The sequence below is a fragment of the Ochotona princeps genome, chromosome 2 (assembly GCF_030435755.1).
Source record: "Ochotona princeps isolate mOchPri1 chromosome 2, mOchPri1.hap1, whole genome shotgun sequence".
Taxonomy (NCBI): domain Eukaryota; kingdom Metazoa; phylum Chordata; class Mammalia; order Lagomorpha; family Ochotonidae; genus Ochotona; species Ochotona princeps.
The window spans coordinates 17,835,484-17,855,662 of NC_080833.1; the positions used below are offsets into that span (position 1 = coordinate 17,835,484).

General features: G+C 52.5%; 1 protein-coding gene and 1 non-coding gene across 3 annotated transcripts in view; both read right to left on the bottom strand.

The window, feature by feature from the left end:
- Window positions 1–20,179, bottom strand: part of RHCE (Rh blood group CcEe antigens) — a 36,209-nt gene that overhangs the window by 13,313 nt on the left and 2,717 nt on the right. For both annotated transcript variants that reach the window (XM_058677039.1, XM_004592235.2), the window contains exons 2-5: window positions 12,615–12,801; window positions 9,332–9,482; window positions 2,176–2,323; window positions 1,389–1,555 (exon numbers count right to left, since the gene is read on the bottom strand). In XM_058677039.1, coding sequence (XP_058533022.1) covers window positions 1,389–1,555; window positions 2,176–2,323; window positions 9,332–9,482; window positions 12,615–12,801 — 653 coding nt within the window. The remainder of the gene's footprint in view (window positions 1–1,388; window positions 1,556–2,175; window positions 2,324–9,331; window positions 9,483–12,614; window positions 12,802–20,179) is intronic.
- Window positions 14,382–14,522, bottom strand: LOC118758628 (U4 spliceosomal RNA). The gene has a single exon (XR_009245055.1). It is a non-coding gene; the product is annotated as a U4 spliceosomal RNA (small nuclear RNA).

The window sequence follows — 20,179 nt, forward strand, 5'->3', positions numbered from 1 at the left end:
AACGGGGCTTTGTCTGTACCTCCTGCTGGTAAGTATTCAATGGGTTATCACACGGAAAGTCCTTAGCTCCGAGCCTGGCATAGGACATGATCACTGCTTGGATCCTCATTGGCTGCTTGATGCCTAGGTCACTTGACCTGACTACACCCAGTCCCAAGCTGAGTCCCAGCACTTCCAAGCCCTTTACTCCCCTGCTGCCACATCTGGGCTTTATCTGACCCTTTCAACTCCAACAAGGCCATCAGGCACTAAGCCCTGGCACCAGCTTCTGGGCTTCTTGGATCGACGCCCATGGCTGCCACCCTGCATGTCTCTAGTTGGGCTTCTTCTAGACTCCTGGTGACCATGGAGCTGGCCTGTGAGGACACCCACCTCTCCTAGGTGCTGGAATGAGGCTCTGGACCTGCCAATGTGCAACTGCACTCTCTCCACTCCAGGGTCCCGTCTGCCCAGGATTTCTCTTGCCACGTCTGGCTGGTAGCCCCACTCACCATCATCAAGGGCATTTCTGTCTGTGGCTGTCCCCTCTTTCCCCTTCAGACTCACACCCCCTTCCTCCACCCCTGCTGCCGGAATAAAAGCACTAATGCCTGCGAATGCTTAGTCCACACACTCTCTTCATTCCCATTTTACAGATGGGGCCCGTGGAGGCTCAAAAAGTTAAAGTGGGGCCCAGCAAGGAAGCCTAGCAGCTGAAGTCCTAGCTTTGCGTGCACCAGAATCCCATATGGGCAATGGTTCTAATCCCGGCAGCCCCGCTTCCCAACTAGCTCCCTGCTTGTGGCCTGGGAAAGCAGAAGAGAATGGCCCAAAACCTTGGGACCCTGCGCTGGTGTGGAAGACCCGGAAGAAGCTCCAGGTTCCTGGCTTCAGATCAGCTCAACTCCAGCGGCTGTGGTCACTTGGGAAGTAAATCAGCTGGTGGAAGATCTTTCTATCTTTCCTCCTCTCTGTATATCTGACTTTCCAATAAAAATAAATAAATATATTTTTAAGTTAAAGTGATTGATCAAGGCCACATGGCCAGTGGAAAGTATTTATTTCTTAACATGAAGGGTTTCAGAGAAAGAGGAGAGGCAACTTCTGGTGCCACCTGAGTGCAGCCTCCTGCTCATGAGGGCGGCTTTGGGAACTGGCAGACAGGGGATTAAGTGTGGATCTTTTAGACAGAAGTGCTGATGAGTTTCATCTCTCCCCCAGGGTGCCCTGGACCATCTGAAGGTCTCTAAAGTTCACCCAGCACCCTTCCTGACTCTCTGTCACCACCAGGACAAGGCACCAGCACCGGTACCTCCTCGCAACCCACTGGAGATCCGAGCAGGTATGAGCCTATGTGTCAGACCCAGAGAAGCCAAGTCCCAGCATCCAGCACAGAGCCCCCAGCTCACCATGCTGAGCTTCCCGTGAGGGTGTATCCAGGCCGACACAGAAGTGGCTGTCACCGCGCTGACTGCAAGGGCAAAGTAGGTGTTGAGGATGGCCCGGTTCCTCTCGTTTGGAATGTTCAGCAGAGCAGAATTGAAACTCGGCCAGAATATCCACAGGAAGAGGGTTCCTGGGGGCCAGAGAGGGTCAGTGGCCAGAACCTGGAGGCTCCACGGGCTGCAGCAGAGGAGACCCCTGGACCTGGCATGCTCTAACCAGTCACCTTGCAATTCCAGGACCGGCAGCAGTTCAAAGCTCCTCTTGGCCGGGAAACCGAGGTCTTCAGGGTTGAAATTTACAACTTTCGGTTTATAGGAGCTACCCTGATTCCACTTCCTGGCAGGTGGGCAGCTGCCCGCTGCTGTGCTTGCCACCTGATTCCCTCTGACCACGCCCCCAGACTCACGTTCCCTGCAGCCCCTCCAAACACCATATTATAGCTGTTCTTCTCTCATCCAACTTTCCTTCAATTCCTTTCTTCCTTCAACCAATTTCTGTCTTTCCATCGAGGACAGAAGGCTTGGATATACCTATTTAAGCTCAAAAATTAAGCAAAACTCTTCTCTCTGCTGGATATTCAGAATGTGAGGTCCCCAGAAGGCAATGCTTTGTATAAAGGGAGAAGTTCAACACGACCCCAAGAAACTGGATGTTCCAGATGGGTCTCATTGAGGCACAGGGCAAGTGGCAAAGCAGGGAGAGGCTCGGCTCAACCAGGGGAGGACACAGCCCAGCCCACCTCGTGCTTACCCAGCATGGCAAACAAGCTGGGGCTTGTGGCCACTTGATCCTTCTCCTGCGCACTCGTGGGCAGAGGCCTTGAGAGGAACCAGGCCACGGTCAGCCCAAAATAGGCTGCAAACACGTGGATGTGCATCATGGTTGCGTGGTCGTCCTTCTGCAACAAAACCAGCAGGATCCATGAGTGTCACATCGACCCAATGTTCTATGGACCAAGTCCGAAGCTACAGGCATGACCTCCAGCCACAATACAGCACTTAGAGCTTGCCCAGCTGGGTACAACCACCTCTCCTTCCAGCGAGGTCACCGGTTGGCCTTCACTGGAAGTTTTGGACTGAGGTCTTCTTCCACAGGACACAAAATCACATAACCATGTGGCTTCTGTCTCCTGGGGGAATCTGAGTGATCCACCCTTTGCAGCACGAAGCAGGTGGACTCCTATACTAAACTAATCCTTTAGTAAGCTCTGGAGATACCTTACTTGGGCTTCATGAAGATCAAATGCAATCACCTGAATAGCCCCCTTACGGTCCATGCTGCCTTGCAAACGTGGGCAAAACTCTCTCCCTGACCCGGACAACACTCTATGCAGCGACCAGTGCCTCCACGTGTAGGGTGAGGCAGGTCACATCTCTGTTCAGAGTCCTCCAGTGACTCCCAGCCCATTGTAACCCGCAGGGCCCTGTGTCATCTCCTTACACATCCCAAGCTCCAACTTGGGCTCCAGTTCCTCCCCCTTCACTCACTCCCCTCTTCCTCACTTCCATCACCATGCACCCACTTTGGGTTCCTGACTGGACAATAAAATCAATAAAACAAAAAGAAAAAAAAGTTGGGTGGGGTGGCCTTATCGCTTACTGGAGAGGCACATAGTCCATCTCTGGCACCTGTCGACATACATGTGGGCCAGGTCTGGACTGGGACAGGCTGAGCTAAGCTACAGCACCAATGTGGAAGCGAGGCAGGCTGTGCCAGGCTATGCCACAGCAGAGGCTGGCACATGCAAGAATCAGGGAATGAGGATGGTACCGGGGAGTTATTGGAGGGTTGCCCCGACTAGACTGCAGCACCCGTTGGAATACATGAGGACTGGATCGGTGCCAGGCGAGTTGGGCTGGACTACAGCACTTGGTGCCACAGCTTTATCCACCAGCATGTGCACTGACTGGTGTGAGTCACAGACCAATCCTGACCTGCACTGGTGGGCAGTCAACAGTCACTCCAGGTAGGTTTCTTTGGGGACGCCCTGGCGAGTCCTTGGGACCCTGTGCCCACATGTTAGACCTGAAAGAAATGCCCAACTCCCAGCTCCGGATCAGCTCAGCTGTAACTGTTGTAGCCATTTGGGGAGTGAACCAGTGAGTGGAAGATCTTTCTCTTTGTCTCTCCTTATCTCCATAAACCTGACTTTTAACTAGAAATAAACCTTAATTTTTTTAAAAAAAGAGAATGCCCATGTTTGGGGGTCAGGTGTATGTTAATACTTACGGATAAAAGTAAAGTCATACATAGATGGAGAGAATAAGAAATGAACAGACCCTTAAAATTAAAAATAAAATAGAAAAAAAAAGAAAATTAACAAGCAAGGGCTCCCAGGCCACTGCTCTCTCCTTCCCAATTGCCTGCCCTGGCTCCCCGAGTGCTGTAGTAGTCTACCAGCCTGCCTTGGGGTTGCCCTTGACCATGAAGGATGAGACACCTGCCCCTCAGTTCCTCTCCCACCACTCTTCCGAGGTACCATTTGTCCACTCAGCTCCTTCCACTCCGTCCCTTAGTCTGATGTCCACCCGGATCTTTCCCTGCTTTTCCCTTCAGCCATCCATGTCCCCGCTCCAACTCTAGCCCTTGTCATCACCAGTCACTACATCACTTCCCAACGCCCAGCTTTAAGTCTCCCTTCTTGCACCAACCACTCCCTCCTTGCCGCTTGTGGGGAGGCTGACCCCACATGGCTGAGGGGCTTCAAGATGGCGGCTGGCCAAGTGCCAGGAGGCGGGACTTGTCCTGCCAGTGGGCAGGCAGGAAGTCCCAAGGATAGGCTAATTCTCCCTGGCTGCGATTGCTGGCCTATCAGATAGCGCCCCGTGGACCACGTGCAGAAGTGATTGGTGGAAGAACTATGTTTAAGCAGCTTGCTTTTGGCAATAAAGGTCTTTTTCGTTCGTGACATTCTGGTGGCTCTTACGTGGGGAATGGGGGAATACAGAAACGGGAAGAATTGGGAAGAAGGCTGGTGGAAAACGGGAGGAAGGGTGGCGAAGAAGCGGGTAGGAAAGCTTAGACAGACGGGGACAGGAGCAGCGGAGAAAAGGTTTTAAACTCAGCCGCTTTTGCCAGTTTTTCCCGGACCTCCAAGAATATTCCTTGTCATTTTAGTGTCACTGCAGGGTGGCAAGAGCTGCTCAACTCACTTCCCCAGTCAGCAGGCAGAACTGACTGCACCTCAGGGCCCTTTTCTCAACTGGCTGGAGCCTCACGAGAGCCCCAGGAAGCAGGCATTACTGTCACTCCCTCCTAACCAGGAAAGCTAGGGCACAGAGAAGTTAACCACGTTGCTCAGGCTGATGTACCCAGTGCAGTTGGCTGAGATTTGGAACCAGGTTGACCAGCTGTAGGAGCCATGCAATGAATGGGTCTCTGCCAGGCTCCAAATATCTATCCTGTTCTGACTCCCTGTTTAACTAGATTCAATCCTGTGGCCTGTATTCTCTCACTCCACTCGCAAACATTCCCACCTCTGGTCTCTCCTGGTCACTGGGTTCTCCCTGGGTAGTACCTAAGCCTGGGGGGACCAGGCTATTTCCTGCCACCTCTGCCTCCATCCTAGGGTAGGTGTTCACAGTCCTGGCACCAAGGAAGTTTCTACAGCACAAGTCCCAAGGGGCCCTGGAGTCTCCTGTACCTCCCTGGCCCCATTACTCTCCTATACTCTCATAGCTGACCACATCACACCCCGTCTCCTCAAACTCCACCCCAACCCACACATATACCACTAATGCCCTTGATCTTGCTTTTCTAAGAAAATAAAAGCCACACACAGAGAACTTTCTCCCCAGAAGTCTGCCTATAAGTGCACCCACCAATAAGTGATAACCTAGCCACAAACTCCATGTCCCAAGGCTGTTAAGACAGGTGACCCCGTCCCAACCCCCAACCCCCTACCCGTGACTCCTACCCACGCAGCTACAGGGCACAGAATCTGGCTCCCTTTTTTTTCCCCCACTGAAATATCTAACTCTTTTTTTAAAAAAAAAAAAAAGATTTTATTATTGGGCCCGGCGGCGTGGCCTAGCGGCTAAAGTCCTCACCTTGAAAGCCCCGGGATCTCATATGGGCGCCGGTTCTAATCCCGGCAGCTCCACTTCCCATCCAGCTCCCTACTTGTGGCCTGGGAAAGCAGTCGAGGACGGCCCAAAGCCTTGGGAACCTGCACCTGTGTGGGAGACCCAGAAGAGATCCTGGCTCTGGACTGGAGCTCAGCTCCGGCCGTTGCAGTCACTTGGGGAGTGAATCATAGGAGGGAAGAGCTTCCTCTCTGTCTCTCCTCCTCTCTGTATATCTGGCTTTCCAATAATAATAAAATCTTTTTTTTTAAAGATTTATTCATTTTATTACAGAGGAGGAGGAGAGACAGAGAAGATCTTCCGTCCGATGATTCACTCCCCAAGTGAGCCGCAACGAGCCGATGCGCGCCAATCCAATGCCGGGAACCAGGAACCTCTTCCAGGTCTCCCACACGGGTGCAGGGTCCCAAAGCTTTGGGCTGTCCTCAACTGCTTTCCCAGGCCACAAGCAGGGAGCTGGATGGGAAGTGGAGCTGCCGGGATTAGAACCGGCACCCATATGAGATCCCGGGGCTTTCAAGGCGAAGACTTTAGCCGCTAGGCCACGCCGCCGGGCCCGAAATATCTAACTCTTGAAATTCATTTCTCTTCCACTTCATCAATTGTTTGACTTCCAATTGGAATTTATTTTTAAGATTTATTTATTTTTATTGGAAAGGCAGATCAGATTTAGAGAAAGAGAGACAGAGACAAAGTTCTTCCCAAATGGCCGCTACGGCCCCAGAGCTGAGCCAATCCAAAGCCAGGATCCCGGAGATTCTTCCAGGTCTTCCATGTAAGTGCAGGGTCCTATGGCGTTAGGCCATCCTCAACTGCTTTCCCAGGCCACAAGCAGGGAGTTATATGGGAAATGGAGCAGCCAGGACACGAGCAAGAGCTCATGTGAGATCCTTGCACTTGCAGGGGGAGGACCAGTCAGTTGAGCCATCACACCAGGTCCTTAGCTGGATTGTTCTACCACCAGGTGTGGAAGAATCACCCTGAGGAAAACAGTGAAATCTCTCTTGACCACATTCTGCCTGCCAGCATCTGCTCCCTTGTCTAGCCAAGTCCCCAGAAGCTGGCTGCCACAGTCTGTACTTAACCCATCTGTCACAGATAGAGGGACAAGGCTACCATCTGCTGGGTGAGTCGTCAAATACCCTCAACAACCCCAGGGCAGGAGCCAACGTCGATCCAGGAACTGGATCCAGGGCTCCCTTGTGGGTGGCAAGTACATCACTTGAGACGTCACTGCTGCCTCCCAGGGTCTGCAGCGGCAGGAAGCTACTTAGCAGGGGCCAGAGCCGGGTACAGAACCCAGGCACATTGAGGTAGGACACAGCACGAAGCAAACCACCTGTTCCTCTCACCTCCTGCTCTCAAGTCCATTGAGTCAAGCTTTCACTCCATCCTTCTGCAAACCCCGTGTGCTGAGGTCCCCTTGCCTAACCTGGTCAGTTCTCAGATGTCCCTTTACTTGACCTCTGAAGCCCTCTCTCTCCTGGTCTTCCAGGTCCACACTCTTTGCTGGGTTTCCCCTTCCCTGTCTGGCTGCAATGTTCAGCCTCCCTACTGGTTCTTCCTCCGGTTGCCATCCAATGCACCTGGAACGTCTTCCCATCTCTGCTTGCCCTCACACCTTAGGTGATTTTGGGGCTCAAGTTTTAAACACCGTATACACCCTAACAACTCTGAATGTACAGTGCCAGCCTTGACTTTCCCTCTAAGCTTCAGATTTGTATAATTTCATTCTGGGTCTCCACTGGGATGTTTACTTATTCTTTTATAAGCGTGTAGAAAGGTGTGGAGGAGAGCAGTACTGTGACGGAACACATAACACTGCTGCCTGGGGCACTACATCTCATACAGGTGCCAGTTCAAGTGCCAGCTGCTCCTCTTCCAATCCAGCTCCTTGCTAATGTGCCTGGCAAAGTAGTGAAGGATGGCCCAAGTCCTTGGATCATGCACTTCAGGGAGATACAGAAGAAACTCTTGGCTTCGAGCCCTAACCTAGCCCAGCGCTAGCTGCTGTGGCCATTTTGAGCAGATGGAAGATTCTCTCTCTCTCTCTGTCTGCCTCTCCCTCTCTGTAATTCTACCTTTCAAATAAGTAAATAATTTTTTTAAGACTAAGAAAGAGATCTTCCATTAACTAGTTCACTTTCCAAGTGCTTGGGGTAGGCCAAACTGAAGCCATGATGCTGGAACTCAATCTGGATGTCCCACATGGATGGCAAGAGACCTGAATACTTGGAGCATCACCCACTGCCTCCCAGAGTGCACACTAGCAGGAGAGTGCAGTCTGGAGCAGAGATGGGACCCAAGCCCACAATCTCCAATACGGGACGCAGGTATCCCAAGGGGCAGCTCAGCCTCGGCACCAAATGCCTACTCTACACTGAGAGAGGATTTTTGTTTGCTTGCTTTCATTTTTTTAAGGCTTATTATATTTTGCTCAAAATACAGAGATACAAAGAGAAAGAGGGAGAGACAGTGAGAGAGGTCTTACATTCACTGGTTCACTCCTCAAATACCACAGCTGGGCTGGTCCAAAGCTGGGACCCAGAAGCTTCTTTTGGGTCTCCCACATGGTGCAGGGCCCAAGGACTTGGGGCATCCTCTATTGCTCAATCATAGGTGTAGCAGCTGGGACTCACACCGGTGCCCATACGGGATGCAGAGGATTGGCCTGTTATGCCATCATGCTGCCCCATTTACTCTTTTTAAAATTTTAATTAATTTATTTAATCTATTTAATCTGAAAGGTAGAGCGACAGAGATATCTTTCATCCACTGGTTCACTCCACAAATGGATACAGCATCCAGGTCTGGGACGGGCTGAAGCCAAGACTCCATTCAAGTTGGCTTGGATGCATGGATGCAGGGGCTCAAGTGCTCAGGCCTTCTGCTGCCATCCCCGGTGCATTAGCAGGGAGCTGGCTGGGAAGTAGAGCAGCCAGGACTCAGCCTAGCATTCTTACATGAGATGCGCCACAGTGCCAGCCCCCTACCGTGTGATGTTTAATCCTCATTTCTGGCCATCCATTATCCTAAACATAATCATAACCCTGTCACCTTCGAAATTGAACTCTGAATCATCCCGCCCATCCCAGGGCTCCTCAGCTCAGCCAGTGGCATAGCCACCCACCCATTTCCTCCAGCTCAAACCCTTCCTGACCTTTTTTCTTCCTCACACCCCACATGCAAATCCTGCCAATCCTGTCTTCAAATGCAGCAAGAAGCTGGTCACTCCCCACCCTCCTTGTCGTGTCCCTCACACTCATCCTCTGGGGGCAGCTCATCACCCTGCAAAGGCTCAGCTCCCCCGGGGTCAAGTGGGAAGGTAGGGCAGCGCTAGAATACAGACCCCAGTCTGGGAGTCCAACTGCAGCACTCTGTCCTTTACCAGGCTGAGACCCTGGGCTCTCCCCAGGGCTTGGCTACTGCCTTGCCATGTGCACCTGGCAGTCTGCACCCCTTTGGGCTTCGGCATCTATGATAGGGGAGGTGGGCTATCTGTCCTTCCTTCCCCCTCCGCCCAGGGTCAGTGTTAAGGCAGAGTCGCCCTTCACATTTGATCTTGGGAACATCACTGGCTACTTTGCCACAGCCCCGGGCCGCTCACCTTGCTGGGACCACTGCCCATGGGCTATGGATGCCCACGCTCTTGCCAATCACCCTAGAATCACCTTGGGGAAGGCACACTTCTACAGGAGCATATTTTAGGAGTTGAAGCCCTGTATGTTCTGCCTCCACACATGCAGCTGTGACCCTGCTTTTGTAATCCCACACAGGGGAGGCCCCTGCCTTACACACACACACACAGCACCCTGACTCACCTGGAAGACACTCCTGGTCAGCATCCTGAAGGCACCAAAGGCTGTCACCTCCACCAGCGCCATCACTGCCAGCTGCACAAGGTTGGCCTTGCCCAGGACGGCACCCATAGAGATCAGCACGGACATGGCGCTCATGGCGGCCAAGTGAACTCTGTGGGTGAGGACGGAGTTGGGGGATGTCACTCATTTGCTCCTGCCACCAGCTCCCTGCTGGCACCGTTCAGCTCACCCAAGAACGCCCTCCGTAAGGGCCCTTCGCCCTTCCCATGTCAGCCTCAGGTGGTGTACACACCCACTTCAGTGACCAGCTGCTGTCACCCCGCGTAGCCCCCCCAAGGGGACTCTGCCCAGAGTCCCACCGTGCACTGCCCACAGGGGCTCGGTAGAGGGCGCTCTCACCGCCTCCTATGGCTGCTTAAGAGTGAGTTTACAAGCAGCAGAAGCCCGGTGCCTTCTATGCTGCCAGGGCCACTGTTTAACCTCACTGTACCTGTTTCACCCCCTGTGAAATAATAATGCACAGCGCGGACTCAGGAGGAGGCAACCCAGCTCGCGCCGGCCTGGATGGACTGTTTGCGCATTCCAACTTTGCTGTCTGCCTGTCCCAGCGTGTGGCTGTACTAACTGAAGAGCATACGGTGCTTTGGAATTCAGGGAAGGACAAGACAGCCCTTCCTGGCACCAGGGCCTGGGGACTAGGAATACCTGCAGTGTCCGGGGGCTGCAGAGCTGACTGGGAGCACCAGGCTGCCTGGACTCATCAGGGAGGTCTTTTGGGAAGCAATTCCCTGAGCCTTTGATTAGGAGATCTCCGCTCCATGGAAGTGGAGGGAGGATGACGATGCTGTGACCACCCCCACAATAATGCTGATTTACTCAGCATTACCCTGGTGTGATATTCCTTCACTGCCATCCCTGAGCGTGGTGAAACGATGGCCCCCATAGACAGAAGGGGCCAAGAAGATGAGAAGCAGGCGTAGTCTGGGCAGCAGCCCCACAGCCATGAGGTTCAATTCCAGGTGGGTTGCCTGGGGTCAGCTGCCACAGTGACCTCCTGAGGATCCAGGACCCCAGAGGACAGAGCACAGAAGGGCCAGGGCACAGAGGGAGCACAGAGTCCCAAAGGAACCAGAAGCAATTCCGAAGAAGGGATTAACTCACTGCTCCTTGCACCTGGATGGGTGTGCATGGTTAGGGAACACCCACTTCATCAACAATTGCCTGACTCAGGAGGGTGTGTGCCCAAGGCATACGTCAGGCCTGGGGGCCCAGTATGGAGGCAGGGAAGTGTGCTGCTTGGCAGGGCAGTCTCAGATCTAGGTCACCAGGAAGGGGACTCCAACTCAGTCACTTGTTGGCTGTGTGATCTCAGGCAATTCCTCAACCACTCTGTGCTCAGTGCCTTTGTGCCTAAGGAGAAGGCAATGGCCCTGGAGCTGTTGTGTGAGCAAAGCAAGCTGAAATGTGTCAGGTGCAATAAGGCTTTACTACTGTCTTATTAGTACCCCCAGCTCACCCCTGGCCTTTCAAAATGTAGCATTAAAAGTCACATGTGTTCCCCATATAGTTCTCATTATGGGGGGAAACAGAGGACAGCAAAGTTGAGTAATAGGCCCTGAACCCAGAGAGAACCAGGTCAAGTAGCTACAGTGCCAAGGATGCCCAAAGAGAGAGGGAGGAGAGCTTGCGCCCAGACAAGCTGACGGTGCCCAGCAGCCTGGCCCTGGCCGGATGGTCAGGAGGAAGACCATTGTTCTGTTCTGGAAAGCAGTTCCAGCACAGCTGTGGCCCCGGGGAGCAGGCCCCACCTAATCCAGGTGGGGCAGGGCATTCAGGTTGCTCATGGCCCCTTCGGGTCCTCATGGATTGAGTCAAAAACCGAGATCCCTGGAAGTGTCAGAAGACAAGGGCCTCCCTGCTCTGTCAAGGTGTAGAAGGCTGCAGGTGTGTGTGAGTGTGTGTGTGTGTGTGTGTGAGAGAGAGAGAGAGAGATTCAGCCCAGGGTCCCCCCTATAACAGCACACACACACACACACACACACACACACACACACCAGTGCTTTTGCCACTTCCTAGGTAGAGACCTGGGGGTGGAGGAGATCGCATCCCCATGGGACTCAGCCCTAAAACTTACAAGAAGCAAAGAGCTTGGAGAGCTGCCACTTGTTTTGGGGGGCCTCAGGGTGATGGCAAGACCATACTCCAGCCACAGCCACTTTGAAAGGGCGACAGATACTTAAAACCCGAAGCCTGTTCCACCGCTTAGCTGTCTTAACCAGTCCCCACTTCCAGGTTGGATGGATCCCTCTTTGGAAGGATATACTGGCACAGGGGATGGCCCATGGATAGCCAGGCAAGAACAGGTGCCCAAGAGGCTCTGCAGGGTCCCAGAGGGCAACAGGAAGGGCCCCCAGGTGCCTCAAGTGCCTCTGAGGGGATTTCCCATCACATGGGCAGGAGCACAATTCAGATTGGGTAAGACAAAGAGACAAGTTGGCAGGAAAACTTTTGCCTGGCTCTGCCTATGGAAGGCAGAAGTCCTGAGGAGTGATTCGAACATGCCGTCTCAGACCGGCCACTCCCTGCTTCCCCTTCCCCACAGCTCGGGTTATATAGATGCTCTGTGTGCCCTAGTGTGTGAGGAATCAGACAGGATAGTAGGCACTTAGGGTTTTCTGGGACTCTGAGGCATTTTTCTCAAATATAAAAATGGCATTTTCTCCTCTTAAATTCACTAGAGCACTTTTCTCCTAAGAGACAAGGGCAAAATTAATATATCAACTCCCCATCTAAAGCACCTGCCCAATTCCACCTCCGGGCCATTGCCAAGGGGGTAGTATCTGAATGTTCAGTTTATCACCAAAAAGGCACTGAGGAAGTTAACCAATAACAACCTTTCTGAGCTTTTTGTCTCAGAAACAGGTACCAAGGAAACCAGGACTTTGCCTTTTTTCCTGGAGAAACTCCTTTGAAGTGAAGTTTTTTTATAAAGATTTATTTATTTATATTTATTATTTATTTTTATTGTGCCTGCCAGCCAGGCTGACGGACAGACTGTTAGGTAGCCACAACGTGGATCCCAGGAGGATTCCACCTGCAAGAGGGTGGTCAGATGAAGGGCAGGACGCCGCCCAGCTCAACTTCAAGGTGAGACAAACAGTGAGGAATCTTTTACTCTGTTCTAGCGATGGCATGACATTGGCACCGGCTCTTCTAGAACTTTCCCTCTTGGCTCCCCCATGCCCTTTAAATACCCAGAAGCAAGGCAGCCACCCAGGGTTACCTGTACAGTTTGATGGGTACCGTCCAGTTGAAAGATTGACTCAGGAAGCCATCCATCAGGAATGCCCACTGCACCCCGAAGGCCAGCAGGAAGAGGTTGAAGGCCACGCTGCTCCAGCTGTGTCTTCGCAGGGACGAGGTGAGAAAGCCCAAGCCAAGGGCCGCCATGACCATGACATCCTGAAGCACTGCCCGGGCAGGAGGGGTTGGGGGGGCAGTGAACCAAGAGTTGCACAGCACAGAGGCTAGAAGGGACCCCACCACAGGGCCTGGGTCATGTCCCACCACCTCTCTGGGCCTCGCTTTTTCCGTGTGAATGGTGGGACTGATGCAATACAGATAGTGCAGGTGGCAGTGAGGAGGGGAAGAGCCGCTTTAAGTGCTTCGCCAAGGCCTGACTCACGGTGCAGCTCCTGTGCTAGCTGAAACAGTGCCCTAGGCATGGGGAGCCCCCTGGGGTGGAGGTTGGGCACCTAGCTGTCACTCGGGAGAGGTCGTTACTGCTCTTGTTCTGGACTCAGCTTCCATCTCCGGGTTTTGCACGGGAAGAGGACATAGGGTCGCTGCAGCTCAGGGAGCTGACCTAGGTGACAGACACAAAAGGAGCCAGGAGAGGCAGGCCCAGGTCCAGGCAGGAGCGCTCTGGAAGCCGGAGTGTAGGAAAGGGGAAGGTGAAGGCGGGGTGGGGAGGGCACTGGCCAGAGAATCTGAAACCAGTCTGAGTCACAGCTTGTTTCCCTCCGCCCCCCCCCACCCCCCGCAGTGCTGGGAAAGCTGAGCTCCCACAATTGTACTCCGAGGGGCCTAACTGCCACCGTCTAGGGAAGCTGCCAGCAACCTGGGGGCCCCCTGAGAGCCTGGAGGATGAAGACACCAGCTGCCCCTAGCTCCTGATTGAGGATGAGAATGCACACTGCCTCAGGCCTCTTCTGCATTCCCCCACTCCCTCATGGCTGCCCCCAACATGCCCTGACAACAAAAAGCCTTAGCACCCTGCTGGGTGGGGAACTAACTATACCTTCCCTGCAGTCTCACAAACAAAACTTTCCTCTGAGTAACTAACTCACTGGAGGTGGATATTAGCCAGACAGACCTCCTACAGGAAGCAAATTAGCTTCCCAGAAACCAAAGTTCTACTTCCCCACTTGCTGGGAGAGTCATACCCCCGGGGCCAGGAGAGAAGTGGAGCAGCTTTCTGGCTCCCCAAGCAGAAGCAACTGCCCACCAAGTGGAAGACCCAGAGAATGTTCCAGGCTTTAGCCTGATTCAGCCCTTGCCTGTGGGGGGGGTGGGGTGTGAGCTAGCTGATGGAAGATCTCTCTCTGTCTCTGTAATTCTGTCAAATAAAGCAGAAACAAACCAATGGCTTTGAATTCAGACTCCAGCTGTATATTTTTCTTGAATTGCTAACCAGTGGCAGTCTATTTGTTTCTTTAATAAAATTGTTATTATTGGGCCCGGTGCGATAGCGTAGTAGTTAAAGTTCTCGCCTTGCAAGCGCCAGGATCCCATATGGGCGCCGGTTCTAACCCTGGCAGCTCCACTTCCCATCCAGCTCCCTACTTGTGGCCTGGAAAGCAGTCGAGGACGGCCCAAAGCCTTGGGAACCTGCACCTGTGTGGGAGACCCAGAAGAGCTCCTGGCTCCGGATTGGAGCTCAGCTCTGGCCGTTGCAGTCACTTGGGGAGTGAATCATCAGATGGAAGATCTTCCTCTCTGTCTCTCCTCCTCTCTGTACATCTGCCTTTCCAATAAAAATAAATGTAAAAAAAGATTATTATTATTATTATTTGCCAATGCTAACTGTATTTCAAGTCATCACAATGGGGTATTGGGAAAAGCTTTCAATTAGTAATAACTGCGCCTCAGATAAACCTCAATGGCTACAATACTGCCACTGCACAAAGCTAAGATTATTTATTTGAAAAGCAGATAGAAAGTTCTTCTATCTGTTGTTTCACTCCCCAAATGGCTGCAATGGCCGGAGCTAGGCCAGTCTGAAGTCGGGAGTCAGGAGCTTCTTCCAGGTCTACTGTGTGGGTGCAGTCAAGCACTTGGGCCATTCTGGCCTGCTTTCCTAGGCACAGGAGCAGAAAGCTGGATGGGAAGTGAAGCGGTCAAGACTCGAATCAGCAGCCCTGTGGGATGCTGGCTTCACAGGTAGCAGCCTTACCCACCAGGCCACAGCACCAGCCTCCAGTACAAATGGCCATTGGTGTGTTTCCCGCTCGGTGCCCTGAGGTCTCACAGTTGGTGTCCTGCGCGTGTGTTGCTTGCCTTCCTGGCAGCTACAGGAAGGCATTTATCGCCCATATCGGAGGCTGCCCTGGAGACTGCCCTGGACGCTGAGGGAGATAGTCTATTCAAGGGCTCCACCAGCACCTGACTAGCATCTAGCGCTCTGCAAACACAGTGTCAACTCACCTTCAGTACAGGGACCAGTACAGTGGTGGGGACCTGCACAGCCGCAGGGACAACACACCTGCCTTGCCTCCTGGCCACGAGGCAGCCCCTCTCATGACTAGAGCATTTCTGGGGGGCTCCAAAGCCCCTCTGATTGACAGAAGCCATTGAAATCCTGGGCTGCTGAAAATGCCACGTCCCTGGGCTGTCCTGCAGGACTTGGGCTACATGGGGATCTAGGAAGCCCCTGAGAACCCCGTGGAGGTCTGAGGAGCTGGGAGTGGGTGGGGAAGAAGCACCAGTTCTACACCTTTCCCTCTGACAGGTGCAGGGAATGCTCCCATCTCTTACTTGTATCCTTTCAGGAATGGGAGTGGACAGGGCACCACATTTTCTACAGGAGACTGGGGATAGCTCAGAGATCATCAGAAGCCAAGTAACAAGCAGGTGTATAAAGACACAATGAAATATTTGGGAGCGTTGAGGACTGTGGTTAACTGGAGATCTCATACCCCATTTGGGAGAGATTCAGACTCAGCCGCCTGACCTCTCTGGATCCAAGTTTCCCTCATAAGAGTTGGACTTGATACTCTCCAAGGCCCTTGGAGCTCTGGAATATTCCAAGGAGAGGGCTAGTGGGAGCATGGGGAGTGGAGAGTTGCCAGTAAACAGCTGGTGGGTGGGCGGGGGGAGGGGTGGGCAGGGAGGGTTGGAGGACTGGTCAGTAAATACCATAACATTTGGCTTCAGACTCCTTCACACCCCTTGCATCCACCACGTTCCTGTCCTTCTCCCCCTCCCCCTCCATCAGGGCCAGGTCCCAGCCCAAGGAATCCCCACAGGGCCTCAGTTGCCACCTCACAGAGCCTGTGCCTGGTCTGATTAACTGGAGGAGGCTCAGGTGCTCTGGCTGATAAGGAGTGGGTGAGCCCCAGGGGCCCCCAAGGACTGGGACCAGAAGGGAGTCTTAAGCCATCTCAGGAAGGCTTCCCGGAAGAATTTAGGACAGCACCATGACTTGGAGTGATGAGGTCCAGAAGGAACCTGCCACCCGCAGCCCGGTACCAGCACCTCCCAGCTAAATCTACAGCAACCAAGGCAGTAGATATGATTTCTCATCCCCAGTTTACACACAGGGCACAGACAGGAGCTGTAACTAGCTAGCCCAGGTCACATGACTACCAAACAATGGCGGTAAGCTTTGAACCCTATCTACTTGGGTTTACCGACTACCTGATCCTGCTTCCTCCTGCAGCACAGAAGGTGTAGCAAAGATGTGCCCTGGAGTCAGGTTGACAAGATGTGGGGCCTGGTCCCACCTCTGTGCCCCAGCCACCTATGCTGTAAAACCGAGTAGACCATGCCACCAGAGCTCACTGGTGCATGCAAATCCCTTTGCCCAGCATTAGATGCGGAGTGAGGCTTGGAAAACATCACTATGTGCCGGCCCTAGTCACCGAGCAACTTTAGCCAAGACCAGTCTTTCTCCAGACCTGCCTGTCCATCTCCAGTTTGGCCTCTCATGTCCATCCACAAGGGCAGCTGCCCCCACCAGCCTATTGCTCCCCCACCCAGCTAGCCTGCTCCCCCCAGTCATTCTGTGTTGGGCTAAGGAGTTGATTAGCACTCGTTAAGCTGAGCACTACAGGGAATGGGCTTGGGGCTGAATACACCTGGTCTAATAGAATTCAGCTGTATCCAATATTCTGCTAATGAGGGTGTGGGGGAAAGAGTAAACAAGAAGTAGTTGAAAGGTCAAGAGAGGAGGCAATAAAGGCAGGCCTCGGAGAGAGGCTTGAGAGAGACTTCCACCATCACTGGTCTCCCTGTTTGTGCCTCATCCCTAGATCCTCGCCGTGTCCACATTACTGGCCTAGCCAGTTGAAACAATTCTGGATCTGTGAACCCCTGCTTTTGCCCCTTGCTCTGGCTTGCACAAGCTGTCCACAACAGCAGCAGCTCTGAAGCCAGGCCTTGCCTCCATGGCCCAGGCTCTGGCCTGAACCCCTATACTGGCTACCCACTGCTGAGCAGGGAAGACCTCTGTGGCCCCAGGCCAGAGCCCTTTGTAGCCTTAGCCTTTGCTTTATCCCAAAGCCTCTACTTCCACACTTTCCTCCACTCTGAAGCAGCCTGGGAAGGGAAGGAGATTTCCTAAAAGGATAGCCCAAGGCTGAGACGGGGCAGGTGCCAGGGTCTGGGGTATTTGCACGTCATTAAGAACCCCCTCCCCCTTCTCTTTTTTTTTTTTTTCCATTTTTATTTTTTTTTATTTTTTTTTTTAAAAATATTCATTTATTCATTAATTACATTGCATTACATGACACAATTTCATAGGTACTGGGATTCCCCCTTCTCTTCTTGCAGCCCTCCTCCTTGTCTGAGGAGTACAGGGGGGAAATGGGTGGCACCCACAGCATAGGGCTCATGCAAGGGCAGACTCTGTAGCAGATGGTTTCAATCATGGCCCCCAATGAGTCACACCTCCCAGTGCAGTCACTGTCTTTGGCCAATGGAACATTAGGAAACATGTTAGGATCATTCCAATGTTAGCATACATGCTGCAGAAATCAGCACAACATGTTACAGTCAGAGGTGACTAAAGCTTCTTCACACTGGGTGTAAGGAGTTATTCCAATACCCTTCCCTGGACCCGGCACCATTCCTTCTTCCTCACAGCCCATGAAGTTCGCGCCGGCCTAGCTATCCACCAATCGGATGTAAACCGGCATTCCACCTGAATCCCACCCCCATCTTCCAGCCCCCTCCCCAACTCCGCCCACTTGCCAATCATCCCTAGGCATTCACCTGCAGGCGCCAATACCCTGGGGGCCTGCCCTCAATCCCTCCCAATCCCCACCCCCCACACCTGGCAGACAAAAAGGGCCCCCAGGTGCAGCTCTCTCTTCTCTTCTTTCCTGATCTTCACCACCTCTACCCTGTTCCTGCCCCCGTTGGAATAAACCTCCTAAGATACCTCTTTGCGTCGAACCAGGTTGCGGGAATTAGCTGCGCGTAATAATATCGTAATATCATATGAACTAGAACTCTCAATCTTTTTAAATAACTAACACTGGGCTCACCCATTCTCACTGTTGGGAATCATCTGCTGGAAACACAGGGCCTAGCCCAGTGGCCAGTTAGTTCCAACTGCTCTGAAGCCATCTCCAGGCTGGAGGCTCATGTGCGTCCCAAGGCAAACCCATAGAACAGCCCAGTTGAGCCCAGCCCCATTTCCGAACCCAGAATCACCACCCTGAGTAAGTTAAATAGCTGCTATTTTAAGTCTCTGGGGTGTGGTTGTTACACAGCAACAGGTAACTGATACATTGTGTCACCTGAGTACCTCCCAGGCCTCTCAGGGCCTTGCCAAGAAAGAACAAATGAGCCCATAACCTGTCCTGCCTCCTCTCCATGCCTCTCATGTCAGGGATTGGCACTGCCATTTTCCACGTAACACCGGCAGCCATCCTTGACTCCTCCCTCCATTTTTTTTTTTAAAGGTTTATTCATTTTATTACAAAGTCAGATATACAGAGAGGAGGAGAGACAGAGAGGAAGATCTTCCATCCGATGATTCACTCCCCAAGTGAGCTGCAACGGGCCGGTGCGCGCCGATCCAGAGCCGGGAATCTGGAACCTCTTCCGGGTCTCCCACGCGGGTGCAGGGTCCCAATGCATTGGGCCGTCCTCGACTGCTTTCCCAGGCCACAAGCAGGGAGCTGGATGGGAAGTGGAGCTGCCGGGATTAGAACCGGCGCCCATATGGGATCCCGGGGCTTTCAAGGCGAGGACTCTAGCCACTAGGCCACGCCTCCGGGCCCGACTCCTCCCTCCTTTTTACCAAGGACAACTGGTTTTATTCCCTAAACATCTCTGGGTAGTTCCCGCTGTCCATTGACTTCCTCCCAAGTCATGCAGCCTAGTAGCCAACAAAGCAAAGAACACATGCTGAGACACAGGAAGTGTTGAAGACAACCCATAGAAGTTTCTGAAAGAAAATATTAGTACCTTGGGCCCAGCGGGGAGGCCTAGCGGCTAAGGTGCTCACCTTGCACACACCAGGATCCCATATGGGCACCGGATCTAATCCCGGCCTCCCTCCTTCCCCATCCAGCTCCCTACTTGTGGCCTGGAAAAGCAGCAGAGGACGGCCTAAAGCCTTGGGTCCCTGCACCTGCATGGGAAACCTGGAAGAGGCTCCAGGATCCTGGCTTCGGATCAGCTCAGCTCCAGCCGTTGTGGTCACTTGGGGAGTGAATCATCAGACAGATCTTCCTCTCTGTCTCTTCTCTCCGTATACCTGACTTTCCAATAAAAATAAATAAATCTCTTTTTTAAATAATATTAGCACCTCTACTTTAATTTTTACCTAAAAATTAAAAATTAAAGCTTATTAACAAAAACTAAGACTAATCCTCTGTTAGCCTGTTAACTGTTTGGATCCTGCTAGCAACAGATGACAGTGGTTGCAGTGGAGACGACAGAAGCTGAGCAACTTGTCAAGTGCTCACAGAGAACGCCATGCCCAGGGAGGATTGAAATGAGTCAAGCCACAGCAATTCGCAAATGTCCATGTGTATTCTCTGCCCTCCGAGCACCCAAGTAAGAGGTCTGAGAAATTGTGTTTCTAGTAACTTCCCAGGGGGATTCTGAGGCAGCCAGTGTGAGGACCATGTTTGGAGACGCGCTCACCTAGTGCGCTCTAGGTGCTTGGGAGGTTGGTAGTCATGTAGGTGTTTAATATTCACATTAATAACAGGCCTCCCCTAACTGCTCACATTGTCAAGGAGCCTGCAATCCCTTAGCTTTAGGGAACCCCTGGTAAGTGTTTCTTCATCACATTGCAACTCATGTTAGACTTTTAAATATGATTTTGCTGTTATGGAAATGTTTCTGGATTCAAAAAGCAGAAAAAAAAAGCTGCAGATACAGCTCCAAGCTTTGCCAACCGTCACAAGGATCCGGCTGCAGTGTTGGTTCCCTTCTTGTCCCCTTTTTCTTTTTTCTGGCTTGAAGCAAACTGCGGACTCCACCTGCCATTTCAGTACTCTGCTCTGAAAGTACTCAGCTTTCGGAAAACAGACACCGACCTCCTCTCATACCTCACAAAGGTAGCACTCATTCCTGCTTGTCCAAATAGTCTTGTTCTATTCAAATTCT